Source organism: Salmo salar, chromosome 19, assembly GCF_965601325.2.
Source record: "Salmo salar chromosome 19, fSalSal1, whole genome shotgun sequence".
In the NCBI taxonomy this organism is placed as follows: domain Eukaryota; kingdom Metazoa; phylum Chordata; class Actinopteri; order Salmoniformes; family Salmonidae; genus Salmo; species Salmo salar.
This window is the reverse complement of record NC_138309.1, coordinates 38,158,968-38,178,895: the sequence shown is the minus strand read 5'-3', so window position 1 is coordinate 38,178,895 and position 19,928 is coordinate 38,158,968. Positions and strand designations below refer to the sequence as shown.

At 45.0% G+C, this 19,928-nt stretch overlaps 2 protein-coding genes across 8 annotated transcripts in view; both read right to left on the bottom strand.

The window, feature by feature from the left end:
* LOC106593463 (striatin) overlaps window positions 1-13,064 on the bottom strand; it is a 68,609-nt gene extending 55,545 nt beyond the window's left edge. The window contains 1 exon segment of the mRNA XM_045702265.2: window positions 12,670-13,064. Within this exon segment, the coding sequence (XP_045558221.1) occupies window positions 12,670-12,879 (210 nt within the window). The 5' untranslated portion in view covers window positions 12,880-13,064.
* Window positions 13,065-14,272: 1,208 nt separating this feature from the next.
* The window catches only part of heatr5b (HEAT repeat containing 5B), a 114,393-nt gene continuing 108,737 nt past the window's right edge, over window positions 14,273-19,928 (bottom strand). For all 7 annotated transcript variants that reach the window (XM_045702260.2, XM_082965722.1, XM_045702261.2 and 4 more), the window contains 5 exons: window positions 19,818-19,919; window positions 19,618-19,740; window positions 19,292-19,443; window positions 18,867-19,080; window positions 14,273-16,607 (listed from right to left, as the gene is read on the bottom strand). In XM_045702260.2, the coding sequence (XP_045558216.1) occupies window positions 16,300-16,607; window positions 18,867-19,080; window positions 19,292-19,443; window positions 19,618-19,740; window positions 19,818-19,919 (899 nt within the window). In that variant the 3' untranslated portion in view covers window positions 14,273-16,299. The remainder of the gene's footprint in view (window positions 16,608-18,866; window positions 19,081-19,291; window positions 19,444-19,617; window positions 19,741-19,817; window positions 19,920-19,928) is intronic.

Sequence of the window (19,928 nt, the reverse complement as noted above, 5' to 3'; positions counted from 1 at the left end):
GAGCGATTAACAAAAATGGGGTATTCTGGGTTATTAAAACAACCAATGAGCCCACGTTGGTTCAATTACTTGAATTCCATTTAGTTTTTTTGTGAGCCCAACACTTTCTCTAGAGAAATCAAATCATTCACAAGAACTGTGGAATGCTGGGCTGAAGGGAGTTGTAGTTTATTACGCAAATATTCAACCTAGTTCAGAGCAGGTAATTAACTACAATGACTATAATCCATTGCGCCTGTTCTTTCCGGCTCGGACAGAGATGGATACACTTTTACAAGAGAGACAGGATTGTGTCAACGTACAGATCTGTGGAAGGGTACCATAAAAATGTCTGTAGCAATTAGAGGTCAACAATAACACAGATTCTCTGGTCTGATGAAACCAAGAGAACCTGACCTGACAGAGCTCCAGAGTTCCTCTGTGGAGATGGGAGAACCTTCCAGAAGGACAACCATCTCTGCAGCACTCCACCAATCAGACCTTTATGGTAGACTAGCCAGACAGAAGTCACTCCTCAGTAAAAGGCACATGACAGCCTGCATGGAGTTTGCCAAAAGGCATCTAAAGGACTCTCAGACCATGAGAAACAAGATTCTCTGGTCTGATGAAACCAAGGCTGAACTCTTTGGTCTTAATGCCAAGCGTCTGGAGGAAACCTTGCACCATCCCTACGGTGAAACATGGTGGTGGCAGAATCATGCTATGAGGATGTGTGGAGGCTATATACAGGGTGTACCGGTACAGAGTCAGTGTGGACGCATTATACAGGGTGAACCGGTACCGAGTCAGTGTGGAGGCTATATACTGGGGGCACCGGTACAGAGTCAATGTGGAGGCTATATACAGGGTGTACCGGTACAGAGTCAGTGTGGACGCATTATACTGGGGGTACCGGTACCGAGTCAGTGTGGAGGCTATATACTGGGGGTACCGGTACCGAGTCAGTGTGGAGGCTATATACAGGGGGTACCGGTACCGAGTCAGTGTGGAGGCTATATACAGGGGGTACCGGTACCGAGTCAGTGTGGAGGCTATATACAGGGGGTACCGGTACCGAGTCAGTGTGGAGGCTATATACAGGGGGTACCGGTACAGAGTCAATGTGGAGGCTATATACAGGGGGTACTGGTACAGAGTCAATGTGGAGGCTATATACAGGGGGTACTGGTACCGAGTCAGTGTGGAGGCTATATACAGGGGGAACCGGTACCTAGTCAGTGTGGAGGCTATATACAGGGGGAACCGGTACCGAGTCAGTGTGGAGGCTATATACAGGGGGCTCCGGTACCGAGTCAGTGTGGAGGCTATATACAGGGGGCTCCGGTACCGAGTCAGTGTGGAGGCTATATACAGGGGGTACCGGTACAGAGTCAATGTGGAGGCTATATACAGGGGGTACCGGTACAGAGTCAATGTGGAGGCTATATACAGGGGGTACCAGTACAGAGTCAATGTGGAGGCTATATACAGGGGGTACCGGTACAGAGTCAATGTGGAGGCTATATACAGGGTGTTACGGTACAGAGTCAATGTGGAGGCTATATGCAGGGTGTTACGGTACAGAGTCAATGTGGAGGCTATATAAAGGGGGTACTGGTACAGAGTCAATGTGCAGGGTACAGGCTAGTTGAGGTAATTTGTACATGTAGGTGGGGGTAAAGTGACTATGCATAGATAATAATCAGCTAGCAGCAGCAGTCTACAAAAATAGGGGGGGTGGGTCAATGTAAATTGTCTGATGGCGATTTTATTAATTGTTCAGCAGTCTTATGGCTTGGGGGTAGAAGCTGTTGAGGAGCCTCTTGGCGCTCCGGTACCACATGCCCTGCGGAAGCAGAGAAAATAGTCTATAACTTGGGTGACTGGAGTCCCTGACAATTTTATGGGTCTTCCTCTGACACCTCCTAGTATATAGTTCATGGATGGCAGGAAGCTTGAGCCCAGTGATGCACTGGGCCGTACACACTACCCTCTGTAGCACCTTACAGATGGATGCCGAGCAGTTGCCATACCAGGCGGTGATGCAACAGGTCAGGATGCTCTCGATGGTGCAGCTGTAGAACCATTTCAGGATCTGGGGACCCATGCCAAATATTTTCAGTCTCCTGAGGGGTTAAAGGTTTTGTTGGGCCCTCTTCGACTGTCTTGGTATGTTTGGACCATGATAGTTCGTTGGTGATGTGGACAACAAGGAACTTGAAACTCTCGACCCACTCCCCTACAGCCTCGTCGATGTTAATGGGGGCCTGTTTGGCCCACCTTTTCCTGTAGTCCACGATCAGCTCCTTTGTCTTGCTCACATTGAGGTTGTTGTCCAGGCACCACACTGCCAGTTCTCGGACCTCCTCCCTACAGGCTGTCTCATCGTTGTCGGTGATCAGGCCTAGGGGCGGGGGTGGCCCGTCAGGAAGTCCAGGATCCAGTTGCAGAGGGAGGTGTTTAGTCCCAGGGTCCTTAGCTTAGTGATGAGCTTTGAGGGCACTATGGTGTTGAACGCTGAGCTGTAGTCAATGAACAGCATTCTCACATAGGTGTTCCTTTTGTCAAGGTGAGAAAGGGCAGTGTAGAGTGTGATTGAGATTGCATCTGTGGATCTGTTGGGGCGGTATGCAAATTGGAGTGGGTCTAGGGTTTCTGGGATAATGGTGTTGATGTGAGCCATGACCAGCCTTTCAAAGCACTTCATGGCTACGGACGTGAGTGCTACGGATCGGTAATCATTTAGGCAGGTTACCTTCGCTTCCTTGGGCACAGGGACTATGGTGGTCTGCTTGAAACATGTAGGTATTACAGACTCAGTCAGGGAGAGGTTGAAAATATCAGTGAAGACACTTGCCAGTTGGTCCGTGCATGCTTTGACTACACGTCCTGGTAATCAGTCTGGCCCCGCGGCTTTGTGAATGTTGACCTGTTTAAAAGGATTTGTTTACATCGGCTACCGAGAGCGTTATCACACAGTCTACCAGAACAGCTGGTGCTCTCGTACATGCTTCAGTGTTGCTTGCCTTGAAGCAAGCATAAAAGGCATTTAGCTCGTCTGGTATGCTCGCATCACTGGGCAGCATCAGACTGGGTCGAAGGTTCACCTTCCAACAGGACAATGACCCTAAGCACACAGCCAAGACAACGCAGGAGTGGCTTCGGGACAAGTCTCTGAATATCCTCGAGTTGCCCAGCCAGAGCCCAGACTTGAACATCTCTGGAGAGACCTGAAAACAGCTGTGCATCGAAGCTCCCCATCCAACCTGACAGAGCTTGAGAGGATCTGCAGAGAAGAATGGTAGAAACTCTCCAAATACAGGTGTGCCAAAGCTTGTAGCATCATACCCAAGAAGACTTAAGACTGTAATCACTGCCAAAGGTGCTTCAAAAAAGTACTGAGTAAAGGGTCTGAATACTTATATTTCCATATTTATTTATACATTTGCAAATAAATAAATAATCTTAAAACCTGTTTTTGCTTCGTCATTATGGGGTATTGTTTTAACATTTAGGGGGAAAAAACAAGTAATCCATTTTAGAATAAGGCTGTAATGTAACAAAATGTGGAAAGGGGGAAGGGGTCTGAATACTTTCCTAATGCACTGTACCTTATGAGAGAACGTACACAACACAACAAGAGGGATGGACAGTTCATTGATCTACTTTGAAGAACAAATACAATGATTTATTCAGACAGCTCTGCAGCATACTGAGGCAGACTAGCTAATTAGGATGACTACAGACAGGGGAATCTACAGACAGGGGGCTACAGGCAGGGGGGGGCTACAGGCAGTACAGTATGGGAGGACAACTTTGTCTGGCTGCCACTGCCTGCCTGCCACTGCCCGCCTGCCACTGCCCGTCTAAACAGAGATGAGAAGACTTTAAAGAATAAAAAAACAATTAAGTCATCAAATAAAAACTGTAAAACAATTGAACCTTCATTATTCTTGGTTTTGGAAATTCCATTAAAAAATGTGATAATTTTTATGTAATTATTTCATAATGCATTTAATGTTTAAAAAGAAATATATTGAAACCGAAATCCTAGATTATTAAAAAAGATGATCTAACTGAAACCGAACCGACGTCAAAAAGCACTAATTGCTCAGCACTACTATCATGCTGAAGACATGTCTACTAATGACTGGGTTTGTCCTGTCCTGAAGACATGTCTACTAATGACTGGGTTTGTCCTGTCCTGAAGACATGTCTACTAATGACTGGGTTTGTCCTGTCCGGAAGACATGTCTACTAATGACTGGGTTTGTCCTGTCCTGAAGACATGTCTACTAATGACTGGGTTTGTCCTGTCCTGAAGACATGTCTACTAATGACTGGGTTTGTCCTGTCCTGAAGACATGTCTACTAATGACTGGGTTTGTCCTGTCCTGAAGACATGTCTACTAATGACTGGGTTTGTCCTGTCCTGAAGACATGTCTACTAATGACTGGGTTTGTCCTGTCCTGAAGACATGTCTACTAATGACTGGGTTTGTCCTGTCCTGAAGACATGTCTACTAATGACTGGGTTTGTCCTGTCCTGAAGACATGTCTACTAATGACTGGGTTTGTCCTGTCCTGAAGACATGTCTACTAATGACTGGGTTTGTCCTGTCCTGAAGACATGTCTACTAATGACTGGGTTTGTCCTGTCCTGAAGACATGTCTACTAATGACTGGGTTTGTCCTGTCCTGAAGACATGTCTACTAATGACTGGGTTTGTCCTGTCCTGAAGACATGTCTACTAATGACTGGGTTTGTCCTGTCCTGAAGACATGTCTACTAATGACTGGGTTTGTCCTGTCCTGAAGACATGTCTACTAATGCCTGGGTTTGTCCTGTCCTGAAGACATGTCTACTAATGACTGGGTTTGTCCTGTTCTGAAGACATGTCTACTAATGACTGGGTCTGTCCTGTCCTGAAGAGGACTAAAGGCTGAGATGGGGCGTTGGTAGAAGACAGTACAAACATATGAATGACAGGAAGGAAGTGAGTCATTACAGTAGTAAAGTGCAAATCAACTCAGGGCACGTGTAACCCAAGCGATCTCTCTACGGGTGGCACCTCCTCCACTGACAAGAGACACAAACAGAAAACAAAGGCCTTTAAGTACCACAACCCTAGTCTTCTCCAACAGGAGCACAGAGACTTTAAAAAGGCTTCCCCAGAGACAGACAGACGGGTGTGAGTCACTACAGTCCACTGTGGATTACTTAGTCGCCCTGCTGTCAATGACCTGTTAGTCAGACACTCTTATCCAGAGACACTAGTGTAAAGATAGCTAGGTGGGACAATCATATATCATAATATTTCAGTTATCACATATGAAACGTTACATTTCCTCAAATGTGAGGGTGAACTTTAGGATTATAAAAATTTTCCTGGTCACCTTCCCAACAGGTTGTTAGGAACACAAGCATTTAGCGACACCTGCAATAACATCTGCTAAATATGTGTATGTGACCAAAAAACATTTGGTTTGATAACTTTTAGATAGAGATAGCAAACAGCGCTCCACCCGATGAAGCCAGCAGCAAACAGCGCTCCACCCGATGAAGCCAGCAGCAAACAGCGCTCCACCCGATGAAGCCAGCAGCAAACAGCGCTCCACCCGATGAAGCCAGCATCAAACAGCCCTACAATCCGGAATTGAACCGTTGAGAATTGAGTCAGCTAGTAAATACTGAGTGAGCCAGCCAACCTCACAAACACACTAACCATATTACCAACATCCGGCTCTTGCAGCATGAGAGGAAACTCTTTGTGTAACAGAACATAGTATGGCATTGCATTTCCAATACACATACACAATACACATACTTTGGATGAGAGAGAGTGTGAGAGGCAGGGGGAGGGCAAAGATCTGAAAAGGAACAGAATGAGAGACAAATTGCAATGTACACAATGTTTGGCCTATTAACTAAGTAGAATTTGGGATAACACTTTCTAGTTTCTACACTGCAAACGGAGAAACACAGAACACAGCAGCGTAGTAGCCTAGCCTAGCCTACATGTGGTGGTTGGTTGCACAGCAGCGTAGTACGGGGAAAAAAGGACCACAGAAACAAGAATTATGGTTCCACTATAGAATAACGAGACCTCTTTTGGACCAGAGCTGACGGATACATGGCGCTCAACAACAACAACAGGAAGCACAAGCTCAACATAAAGGCCTCATTTATCAACGTTGTGTAGAAACTATTCTAAAATACTACTTACGAAACAGAGTTTTAAAATGTTCGTACGAATAGAAAAAGTCTTATTTATCAAACAATCCTACGAGCGTTATATACACACACACACACACACACACACACACACAGGAGATAACCATTGGTAAATACTAATTGTTCGCAGTCAGTGCTCGTGCAAGACCTTGGCTATTTGCATTTATAAACGTCCCTAAATAACCATATACGGTCAAATTCATCCCTTTAAAGCCTGTGGGCAATATACCGTGAAACACCACTGCCGTACCGTGAAACACCACTGCCGTACCGTGAAACACCACTGCCGTACCGTGAAACACCACTGCCGTACCGTGAAACACCACTGCCGTACCGTGAAACACCACTGCCGTACCGTGAAACACCACTGCCGTACCATGAAATGCATGAAAAAAAAGAGACTGAAACAGAGGTGCTAGCATCGGAGATTAAGAACAACCAAAAGGTTTTTATTTGGCTCGTTCAGTTGTGGTTTGACCAGTAAAAAATTAAACATAGCTACAAAGAGTGGACCATTAGGACAATTTAAGCTGCTTTAACAACGGCAAATATACTAAAAGTGTATATAATTGTATATAAATAAATAAAGCCATCCATCCTCACCAACAAAGCCATCCATCCATCCATCCTCACCAACAAAGCCATCCATCCATCCATCCTCACCAACAAAGCCATCCATCCATCCTCACCAACAAAGCCATCCATCCATCCTCACCAACAAAGCCATCCATCCATCCTCACCATCCATCTATCCATCCTCACCAATAAAGCCATCCATCCATCCTCACCAGCTCCCTCCTGTAGGCGTACATTTACACACACACACACACACACACACACACACACACACACACACACACACACACACACGTTTATATTGATAAATCTCACTCTTTGCATGGTTGATGCCCACGCATGGTTGATAAATGAGGCCCCAGGTCTACATTGCATTGCTTAGCTGTACTATAGATACAGATGAGTAATAATGACTGTATAAAATAAATTATTCAAATACTGACCTATATTGTATGTTTCCCCCCAAACATTTGGTAGATCATTTTCTTTTACTGATACAATAGATATTTTTTGTTGTTTTTGCAGACACTCTTTATCCAGAGTGACTTACAGGAGCAATTAGGGTTAAGTGCCTTGCTGAAGGGGACAGAAAGATTTTTCACCTAGTCGGCTTGGGGAATCGAACCAGCGACCCTTCGGTTACAGGGCTCTCTACGCTGACATTTTGTTAAAAAAAAATATATTTTTTTTTTTACAAGGAGCACATCTGCTTTTTTTATTTTATTTAGGAGCACGAGCACAAAAAGTAGATGCACAATGAAAAATATTGAACATATTAATAATAAGAACTGCCAGTAATTACGACATACAGGGTTAAGGCACAGCAAAACATGTTCTTTTTTTAGACGTAGCCTACACTGGGCCCGTCGCCTACACCGGGGCCGTGGGCCCGTCGCCTACACCGGGGCCGTGGGCCCGTCGCCTACACCGGGGCCGTGGGCCCGTCGCCTACACCGGGGCCGTGGGCCCGTCGCCTACACCGGGGCCGTGGGCCCGTCGCCTACACCGGGGCCGTGGGCCCGTATTCTACACCGGGCCCGTAGGACGTAGCCCACACCGTATGACGACGTAGCCCACACCGTATGACGACGTAGCCCACACCGTATGACGACGTAGCCCACACCGTATGACGACGTAGCCCACACCGTATGACGACGTAGCCCACACCGTATGACGACGTAGCCCACACCGTATGACGACGTAGCCCACACCGTATGACGACGTAGCCCACACCGGGCCCGTATGAATCCTAGCTACTTTTGAAGATCCTGAACAAGCTCTTATAGGAATTAACGGTAAATGTACTACTGGTGATATTTGGCCAGCCGTTCGATCTTACATAGCAACATTTGAGATGGTGTTTTTTTACATTGGATAAGAGACAAACCATTTTCTATCATACACTACAGTTGAGAAACAAATGGGAAAGTAATTCTGCTTTGAAAGTTTATAAACTTGTAACACGACTTTTGAGAAAATGGCCTTTTAATGTTTTGGTACACCTACTGGAGAGCTCTTCTTTGTCTACACCCATTCAGCATCGTTCACACCCTCAAACTTTAGCCCCACATCTATTTAAGGATTTGCATTCTGTCCTAACAGCAGCAATCCAGCACCAAAGCTAACTGGCTAATGTTGGCTAGCTTACTAGCTACTTCCAGACACAAATGAGAGAACAGCTCACTGACCATTTTACTCACCCTAGCAGAGCTGGTTAGGCTGTTTTCATGTTATCCAGAGCGTTGGTGACTGCAACTATGCTGCTAGCAACAATTTAAATGATGCTTTGTTTGCCAACATTTACTGACACCGGCCATATTCAACGGTTATTGAGCCTTTGTAAATTTGTCAGTTATTCTGCGTTCTGGCACACTCAGACGAGAGTGCTCTGAAATCGGAGCAGATAGAAGTAACTGGTAAATTCGTACTGGCTATCGACAGTTGTCGCAGTGACATCATGAACATGCTATTGAAATGGTTACTTGCGTAGAGGAGTCTTTTGTTTAGACATGTAGCTAGCTAGCTAAATCAATCAACCATAATCCCAACTCATGAGTTCACTACCCTGCATGAATCTGCAGGTAGCTAACCAACCAGGTTAAATGTTAGCTAGCTAACATCGGGCTATAAATAACAAAGCAAATGGCTTTGAGATATAAAAAAAATATTACTACACAGATCATACACGTAACGTTAGCTAGCGAGCAAGCCAATATTAGCTAGCTACCCAAATGTGTAATATCTGAAAATGTATGTAGCTAGCTAGATTATTTTACCTGTATACATGGTTGGACGCTTCTCCATCTGTCACGGATGCCCTTAGTTTGAAGATGTAATCCGGAGAGAGGTGTTTTCTCCATCTCATACTCTAATTCCACTGATTTCAAAACTCGGTCCTCCAGAAAGTGGAGAGCAACACTTATGCAGTTCTACTACGTGATATATATATTTTTTAAAAGCCCTTTAGACAGGATACCTAGACATACTGACCAGCTCAAATAGATAGAAGCGTGCTACATGGCAGACCAATCCAAACTCATCTCTCGGCATGTCCAGCCCATTCATTATCTCAGCCAATCATGGCTAGCGGGAAGGTTGATCTCTTTTTCTGTGGCTAAACCAACTAGGCTCATAACTTAAAACAATTATATTCATATTTACAGATGGCATACCAGTTTGATATTAAAGACACATGGAAGTTCACATGTTCCAGAAAACATTTCTGCCAAAAAAAACGCATTTTGATAAAATAAAATGTTTACGTTGAAATTGCTCTCTTGTGAAGAAGTGACGCAAGACATGCACCTAGTTTCCTGAAACGAGTCACATACGTAAAACGGGGAATTGACATACACTAACAATCTAAACGCAAACAATTCACAGAATTGATGAATGTGCATTCTGGAGAGACAAGTGCATCTGGGCGCATGGTCAATCGGACGTCAGCATTTACGTTTGACGTGGCCTCAGCAGCAGTCAGGGTACTCATACTTCTTCACGGAGCTATTTATACAGGATGTACCGCCCCCACCTACCGTCAACCAATCATGTCCATGCGGAGCTATACAGAGCCCTCTGTATTGTTTCAACATTTGGGAGGCACATGGCGATGCGGTACAGAGCTCGACTTGGCCTCTGGAGGCTCCACAATAGCATCACACCCTCCATATGGAGCCTCCGACCACATTTTCAAATCAAGCATAAATTGGCTTTTAGTCTAGACCTCCGCAATGGATTAGTTCACTGAGATGGGCGCAATTTGTTACTGCTCTACTAAAAACAATCTGGGTCGACCAGAAGCCTAACAACCAAACAATTGACTGATTGGGGTCAGCCTTAATGTATTTAGCCTAGCCTAGTCACACTGTAGAAAGATATTTAGCCTAGGCTAGTGATTTTTTTGTTGCTGCTTACATAAAGTGTTTAGTTGGAATAAAGTAACCACCTATGTCTACAGCTCCCATGCTTTTCTGTTAATGTGAAGAAGAAAAAAAACTCAAAGCAAACTCTTTGATCCTTAAAAACCTGCTGGAAATAAAATGTGTGCTATAACTTGGAAAATAAATGTGAGTGTGGATGACGTCACAAAGATGTTTGATTCCACTACGTAATGACAACACTCATATAAACCAAAGATTTTCTATGGAGTAGTAACCTAATCACTCAATTGGTTTACCCCAGTGAGATTTACATCAGGCCTCATCTGGAAGAGAGACAGAGTGATGCAGAAGAGAGTCTAGGGAGATATCATTCAAGATTCAGTCATGAAGGCCTACACTGCCCCCAAAAGCCTGTCCCCAAAACACAAACTCACTACTACACAAATGGAGACTGCCTAACTCCTGCTGCAAAACACCTAGGTTTAATGCAGACTGGAGCTGGGGACTTCATTTGTCAGATAATTGACTGAATCAGAGTGGAAGATAGACAGGAACTGATATATTGTGTACACGGGGATATTAGTTAAGAGGCCAAATGCTTGGTTCCGAACGGGAACACATATCGCATGCGGAACGGTTTTGGAAACTTAAGGAACGTTTCTTTCATATCAGCAAGAAATTATTTTCTAACAACACAAGGTTAAATTACTACACACCTTTATAGTGATAAGAGTTCTGGTAGGGCCATGACTCCATGTTAGAGCTCCTGTGCTAATTAGCTATCTTACGTGCACCTGAACACCTGTGTGTAACAGAAGGCCGACAGAAATGTGTTACTGAAAAATACTGTCAGCTGCAACTGTAATACATCCGGCTAAACAGTGTACAGTAACGGTATATTTAGCTTTTGTGTGTTTATATATATAAAAAAAAGGTGATATGAAAGTAAATGGATACATGTTCCTATAACCGTATTGTAATTGACAATCGATTCACATTTAACGTTAGATGGGAGTATTTGGCTGCCAGAGCCAGTCTAACGTTACCTCTGAAAATCATATAAGGTCCTTGGACCTAAAAATGGGCAATTTGCAGTTACTAAATAAATGAACGACATATACCCACAGATTCCTCATCAGTTTAATTCAACTGTCGTACCCCCATCAAAACGTATAAGCGTGTTCCTAAACAAACACTGTATAGCCTCAAAATGTGGTCTAAACTATACATTTTGTTACCATCGATGGCTAAGAGTATATTATTGGGAAATAGTAGCCCCATGCTAGTGTCGCCACTCGCCATAATCACCGGCACCCTGGTGCACACGAGAGTGCCAGTTGAGCTTTCCTTAAACAACACCGGGCCATCTGAGCTTTCCTTGAACAACACCGGGCCATCTGAGCTTTCCTTAAACAACACCGGGCCATCTGAGCTTTCCTTGAACAACACCGGGCCATCTGAGCTTTCCTTGAACAACACCGGGCCATCTGAGCTTTCCTTGAACAACACCGGGCCATCTGAGCTTTCCTTGAACAACACCGGGCCATCTGAGCTTTCCTTAAACAACACCGGGCCATCTGAGCTTTCCTTAAACAACACTGGGCCATCTGAGCTTATCTTAAATAGCACAGGGCCATCTGAGCTTTCCTTAAATTTCACAGGGCCATCTGAGCTCAAAATGTCAGGAAGGAAGAAAACCCATGCAGGAAACGTTTGGGTGCCGTACACATTCGTCTATCCTTCAGCCGTCTTCAGATGGACAATTAACACTATACTGTGGTGTTTTTTTTGTTGTTTTTTTTACAAGCATTTCACTACACCCGCAATAACATCTGCTAAATATGTGTATGTGACCAATACAATTTCATTGTGTTCGGAGATGGCATCACCAATTTGTAATGTAACACTAGTCCACTAGTCCTTTCATATGATGTAATTGCACACAATACGATTGTTTAAAATTGCATTTTCCTAAAAAAAAGTAGCAGAGAGCAGATTGACTAGTCAACCAGTTAGTTATATTATTGCTAGCTATAACATTAGCTAGCTAACTGGGTTAGCCACCCTTTTGGGGAATTTCAGCTAGTTTATTCATTAGCTAGTTAGCTTGCTACACAAACAAAACGTCCCATTTTTTGGCGCTAGACTCAACATAGGTTAGTTAAAATTTTTAGTTAACTAGTTTATTTGAACAAAAAAACGACTAGTTAACTAACGTGTAAACTAAACATCGTCCAGAACAAGCTAAATACATGGAGCTAGGCTAGTTCGCGTCTTACTTGACAATAAAGAGTTGCTAACCTGGCGGTTAGCTAACTAGTTAGCTAGCATATGCTAACCAACCAAGGTACGCTGCAGTGCTAACTAGTTGCAAGATACCTTAATGTTAAGCATAACAATCACATATGTTGCGAAACCATGACTAGTGTGTTACAAATCCGCTACCAGTACAAACCATCCTGTATTAAAGTGAATTAAATATAAAAGTTAATAATTAACCTGTAATTCGGCGCGTTGCACCTCCCATTGAGCTCTCTCCACCTCGAAACGAGCCCATTCGTGTTGCAGGAAGTGTAGGATCCCCGGGATACTGTACGGAGCCCTCGCCGCCTCCCCTGCATCCCCCTCCGGCAGCAGTACCTTCCCACCGCCCGCTAAAATCGAGTTGTTGTTGTTGAAAAAAACACCGGGCCCTGCCTGTTCGTCCATGGCCAGGGCTCGGTTCAGGTCACGAACGGATATATCTTCTCTTTTTTGTGTCTTTACTCCTTCGTGAAGTCTAGATATTATAGTTTAGCTACGGTAAGTGATGTGAAGAGCAGAAACAGAAAGTACGGGTATATGGACAGACCTCTCTCGCTATTCTGGAGAAACTGGGCGCTCTCTTTCTGACAGCCAGCTGTCACAGACCGACGACAGAGAACATGATCACACCCACACCATGTAAGGACATAGAGGTAGTCCCGGAAAAACCCAGATCAATAATGTCAAATCAAATGTTATTTGTCACATACATATGCTTAGCAGATGTCATTGCAGGTGTAGCGAAATGCTTGTGTTTCTAGTTCCAACAGTGTAGTAATATCTAACAATTCACAACAATACACACAACCTAAAAGTAAAATAATGGAATTAACGAATACATAAATATTAGGATGAGCAATGTCGGAGTGGCATAGACTAAAATACAGTACAATAGATTACAGCATATATATATTTTACCTTGTGTATTACATATGTATTATGTAATACACATTATTAAAGTGGCTAGTGATTTCAAGTCTATGTATATGGGGCAGCAGCCTCTAAGGTGCAGGGTTACGGAAGCCGCCTAGTGATGGCTATTTAACAGCCCGATGGCCTTGAGATAGAAGCTGTTTTTCAGTCTCTCGGTCCCAGCTTTGATGCAGCTGTACTGACCGCGCCTTCTGCATGATAGCCGGGTGGACAGGCCGTGGCTCGGGTGGTTGTAAAAAATATCAAATAAATCTTTCATTTCGAACCTACACAACAGGTTGGGAACAGCATAGGGTCATCCACAGAGCAGCGTCCCTCGCCTGGGAAAGTTTGGATACCGTCTTTAAGGGTACAACCGCCCTGTAGTCGAAGCCTGTCCAGGGAGTTCGATTAGACTGAACCAGCTAATCTGTATTATGGCCCGTCTATGCACCAGGAGAAAACGGTGAGGGAGGAGCAACTTGTTCAAATTGAACATAACCGGGTGGGTTATAATGTCAACAAAAAAAGCCTGATGTATAGTTCAGATACATAAAGAAGGCAAGTAAAAGTATCTGTTTTTATAAAGAGCAAGCCCTTTTGCATGTGGAAACATTGACTCCGAACTCATCCACACGCTTGACGTACATCACTTTTGTTTTCAGCCGTCGGCTCTTGACGGGGCAGATGGCTCACGCCCGGGTTTTTAAAACAAATCAAATCAACGCTATCCCGTTCCCCCAGGGCATTAACCTCCTCATTGATAACCTTTCAAAAACATCTCTTCTCTATCACACATAACTAGTATATGATACACTATTATCAGTAGCCTACATGGCACAGCAATGTAATTGTCATTAATATTAAAATATAATACACAAGGTAATAATCTCAAAGAAGCTTTATTGACATGATACCTTCTCCAATAACTGTAGGCATTGTCCAATAGCTGGGTAAATGGTCACCATAACCTCTCTGGGCCAGGAGCTTTGAGCTCTCATTGTAGTTTGATATCATGCACATGATTCAACTTCTGTGTGCAGTTGTACAAGAAAAAGACATGCTTAACTCAGTAAACACTTGGAGCAAAAACAGAAGTGAAAAAAAAGTGACAAAAAAAAAACCTGTAGGTTTTATTAACTGTGGGTAGTGGTTTGATTTTTAACTGTGGGTCGTAAGTGACTGTGGGTCGTAGGTGACTTTATTAACAGTGGGTCATCAGTGACTTTATTAACTGTGGGTAGTGACTCATGAGTTGATATGCCATGTTAGCATAACATTGTTTTGTTGACATTATTACCCCACTCGTGTTGTTCACAAACTGATTGATTGCTTTTTCAGGTCTTTTTTTTTTTTTATGTATCTTTATATTTACCTTTAAATAATAACCAACTATTTACAGGCAATCAAAACAATTATAAAATCATTACTTCATCTTCCCCATAGATTTTTTTCCTTCAGAAGTCATGAAATCATGCATCCCATGTGCTGTGTTAGCATGGATCACCACACATCAGCTAAGGTTCCTCAGTAGAACTGTCTCTCTCAAACAGGGAATGTTGTGAAGGACAGGCCTGTGAGAGGTCTATTTAATGTGTTGTAAAGGACTGGCCTGTGAGAGGTCTATTTAATGTGTTGTGAAAGACTGGCCTGTGAGAGGTCTATTTAATGTGTTGTAAAGGACTGGCCTGTGAGAGGTCTATTTAATGTGTTGTGAAAGACTGGCCTGTGAGAGGTCTATTTAATGTGTTGTAAAGGACTGGCCTGTGAGAGGTCTATTTAATGTGTTGTGAAAGACTGGCCTGTGAGAGGTCTATTTAATACACAGGAACAGCAAGCAAAATACTTTATGAACAACAGATGCCAAACACTTAAATGCATTATTGAAAAGGGTGGCTTGGGTGAAGTTTAAAGCCTCAAGACAAGAACAGCAAAAACAAGCAATTTACTTAAAAGGTAGACTCTTTCTGCAAAGGTTTCCACATGCAACAAACAAATTCCATTAGAAACACGCGCATGATTGAATCCTGTCTTACAGTGGATACAGCCATGTCGATGCATCAGTCTTACCAAATGTAACCAAGACTCACGGAGTACAAGAGTCCGCAAGGAATGATGATGTCAGACCAATAAGGAAGCAAACAAAGAACAAACTATAACTACTCCGTTAAATTCAAAAGAATTTAACGGAGTAGGTCCCTTTACATATTCAATGTAAGAGTCCCAAATGGCACCCTATTCCCTAAATAGTGCACTACTCTGGTCAAAAGGGGAGTGTACTACTCTGGTCAAAGGGAGTGCACTACATAGGGAATAGGATTCCATTTAAGATGTAAAAAATAGATCCAGCTCTAAAATAGTAACAATATATTCAAATGACATCAAAAGCAGTTCTCTCTCTCTCTACAGGGGTTGTGGAAGTGGACATTAAAATACCCTTTAATTATATTATTTACATACTTGTTTCCTGGACTTTATTATTATAATATTTATTTTACCTTTATTTAACTAGGCAAGTCAGTTAAGATAAAAATTCTTATTTTCAATGACGGCCTAGGAACAGTGGGTTAACTGCCTTGTTCAGGGGTAGAACGACAGATTTTGTACCTTGTCAGCTCGGGGATTCGATCCAGCAACCTTTCAGTTACTAGTCCAACGCTCTAACCACTCGGCTACCTGCCTCCCAACGCTCTAACCACTAGGCTACCTGCCTCCCAACGCTCTAACCACTAGGCTACCTGCCTCCCAACGCTCTAACCACTAGGCTATCTGCCAACTTCAAGAAAACTAAGTAGAAAAATCTCATCCACCGAGAACGAAGTTAAATAAAGAACATCTTAGAGACATGAGTGACGTATCAGACGACAACAACGTTACACCAGGATGATAAAGTAGTCTGCATTTCAGGAATATTTAGAAGAAACTAGTTTTGAGTTTGATGGTGGGCGCGGCCTGCACAGTTGGCTGGGCCAATAGGGCTGCTGCTTTAGCTTTGCTGCTCGCCTGATTGGCTCTGACGGCCGACTCAAGGCGGGTCTTGAGCTCAGGTGCGGCTCCAATCACTGTCTTGAAGGCAGCTGGGTAGAGGGGCCCGATCCGCATCAGGTTCTGGAGAGCAAACTCATGTAGGCCCTTGGAGGCAGGAGGAGCAGAGGAGAAGGCCTTGTCATCCAGGAGATAGGAGACCAGGGTGGGGACGAGCAGAGCCAGCAACTGGACCCCTGTTGGAGAGGGAACAGGATGGAGACGTGGAGCGAGAGAAACAGGGAGAGGGAGGGAAACAGGGAGAGAAACAGGGAGGGGGAGGGAAACAGGGAGAGGGAGGGAGGGAGGGAAAGAAACAGGGAGAGGGAGGGAGGGAGGGAAAGAAACAGGGAGAGGGAGAGAGGGAGGGAAAGAAACAGGGAGAGGGAGGGAGGGAGGGAAAGAAACAGGGAGAGGGAGGGAGGGAGGGAAAGAAACAGGGAGAGGGAGGGAGGGAGGGAAAGAAACAGGGAGAGGGAGAGAGGGAGGGGGAGGGAAACAGGGAGAGGGAGGGAAAGAAACAGGGAGAGGGAGGGAGGGAGGGAAAGAAACAGGGAGAGGGAGAGAGGGAGGGAAAGAAACAGGGAGAGGGAGAGAGGGAGGGAAAGAAACAGGGAGAGGGAGGGAGGGAGGGAAACAGGGAGAGGGAGGGAGGGAGGGAAAGAAACAGGGAGAGGGAGGGAGGGAGGGAAAGAAACAGGGAGAGGGAGGGGGAGGGAAAGAAACAGGGAGAGGGAGGGAGGGAGGGAAAGAAACAGGGAGAGGGAGAGAGGGAGGGAAAGAAACAGGGAGAGGGAGGGAGGGAGGGAAAGAAACAGGGAGAGGGAGAGAAAGAAACAGGGAGAGGGAGAGAGGGAGGGAAAGAAACAGGGAGAGGGAGAGAGGGAGGGGGAGGGAAACAGGGAGAGGGAGGGAGGGAGGGAAAGAAACAGGGAGAGGGAGGGAGGGAGGGAAAGAAACAGGGAGAGGGAGAGAGGGAGGGAAAGAAACAGGGAGAGGGAGAGAGGGAGGGAAAGAAACAGGGAGAGGGAGGGAGGGAGGGAAAGAAACAGGGAGAGGGGGGGAGGGAGGGAAAGAAACAGGGAGAGGGAGAGAGGGAGGGAAAGAAACAGGGAGAGGGAGGGAGGGAGGGAAAGAAACAGGGAGAGGGAGGGAGGGAGGGAAACGGAGAGGGAGGGAGGGAGGGAAACGGAGAGGGAGGGAAGGAAACGGAGAGGGAGGGAGGGAGGGAAACGGAGAGGGAGGGAGGAAGGGAAACGGAGAGGGAGGGAGGGAAACGGAGAGGGAGGGAGGGAAACAGGGGGAGGGAGAGATGCAAGAGATAGAGGGAGAGACGGAAGGGAAGAGAAAGGGAGACAAATTGAGGGAGACAAACATTGATGAACTAGATGAACATAGCATCTTGTTAGTTAACATTTGCTCTATGAAAAAAAACTGATCAGTATCTCAGAGCGAGAGGACATAAAATATTGTGATTCATAAAGCTTAGTCTGACCTACAGTATAGAGGAGAATTAACTAATCTGTATTGGAAGCCTTAGTCTAACCTACAGTATAGAGGAGAATTAACTAATCTGTATTGGAAGCCTTAGTCTAACCTACAGTATAGAGGAGAATTAACTAATCCGTATTGGAAGCCTTAGTCTGACTAACGTCAAGACTAACGTTCCCCTCTACTACACACACCGAGTCTAAAACCACAGACCATAAGTCCAGACTAACGTTCCCCTCTACTACACACACCGAGTCTAAAACCACAGACCATAAGTCCAGACTAACGTTCCCCTCTACTACACACACCGAGTCTAAAACCACAGACCATAAGTCCAGACTAACGTTCCCCTCTACTACACACACCGAGTCTAAAACCACAGACCATAAGTCCAGACTAACGTTCCCAGCCCAGATATACAAGGCAACGCATGAAAAGAGGCGTTTAGTTACAGAAAGGCTTTTACAGTCTTTATAGGGAGATGTATACCTCTAACAAGTTATCCAACTCGAATAGGACACTCGAATAGGACACAGACACCAGGAAAACAACTCAATTATGTTCTCACGAGTTTCTCTACTGAACCATAAATATCCTGAAAGTCATATTTTTTTTTTTTACAAACTCTTAGATGTCCCAGCATGATCTTTACTGAGGAATAAAAACAATAGAATCTGGATTCATGCATTTCCAAACAGCTGTCATTGAAAACATGCATGATGCAGAGAAACCTGTGTGACCCTTTGGTGGATATTTTCAGTAGTAAAATACTTAAGGGAGTGTATTAGGAAACAAACTAGATTTGATCAAGAGGCTTGTGCCCCACGATCAGACCATGGTGGTACTGTTCTGTTCCTCTGCCATGCCCACTAGGTTCTCCAGAACCCTGATGCCTTCCTGTATGGCCTGCAGCTCCGTGACTGTTTTAACCCTGTGTGTGCAGCATTTCTACCAACAGTACATACTGTTCTGTTCCTCTGCCATGCCCACTAGGTTCTCCAAAACCCTGATGCCCTCCTGTACGGCCTGCAGCTCCGTGACCGTGCCTGGGCGGCTCCTCTCCACCCCTTTCAGCTTCTCTACCATGAGCGGTGCCAGGGCGTGGATGTAGGGGGTGGATAACGCTCGGCTGGGGTGCTGGAACACGGAGAGGAGGAGTTGGTAACACCGCGCCTGGACCTGAGAGGGAGAAACCGATTACTGACATGCACACATTCAGGGACAAATAGAGACTTGGGGGGGGGGGGGGGTGTATGTGTCTTGGAGCGGGGATGAAGCAAAAAGATAATTCTGTGTCCTTTGACAATAGACATTAAATGGGCCAGGGGTCAGAGGAGTTCAACACTTTAATGAAGCAGTGTGTGTGTGTGTGTGTGTGTGTGTGTCGTACCCAGGGGTCAGAGGAGATGAGTGCGTTCCTATAACGTTCCATACAGCCCTGCTGCAGCACAGTGACTCCTATGACCTCTGAACTGGCAGACAGCAGGAAGAGGGTCATGGCCGTCAGCATACTGACCTCATCCATGTTGGGACGAGACTCATCTGAGGAACACGCGTTGGTATAATAAAGATAGAAGTACACTCATTAAAGGTCAATTCCAACATTATCAGCAGGCCACGGCCTGGACAGCCACCGATACAGCATCCTGACACAATCTACTACAACAGTGTGTATGTTACCCGGTGGAGAATATTCTAGAACAGTGTGTATGTTACCTGGTTGAGAATATTCTAGAACAGAAGCCAGACTACTCCTGATCAGTCCTGTCCACTGAGCGGGAATCTTCTCAGCCCGGCCCAGAGGAGAGGTGATGATGGTCTTTATACCCTGTAGAGCAGCTGAGACAGGCAGGGGTATGGAGTTACCAGGTGCCTTTATAGCTGTTGTGTCTGTGTGTCTGTGTGTGTCTGTGTACCTGAGACTGGCAGGGGTATGGAGTTATCAGGTGTCTTCACAGCCGTCTCCTTCAGGACCCCGGTTATCAGGAAGAGTACAGTTGGGAGGATGGTCATGCTGCCTGACAGAC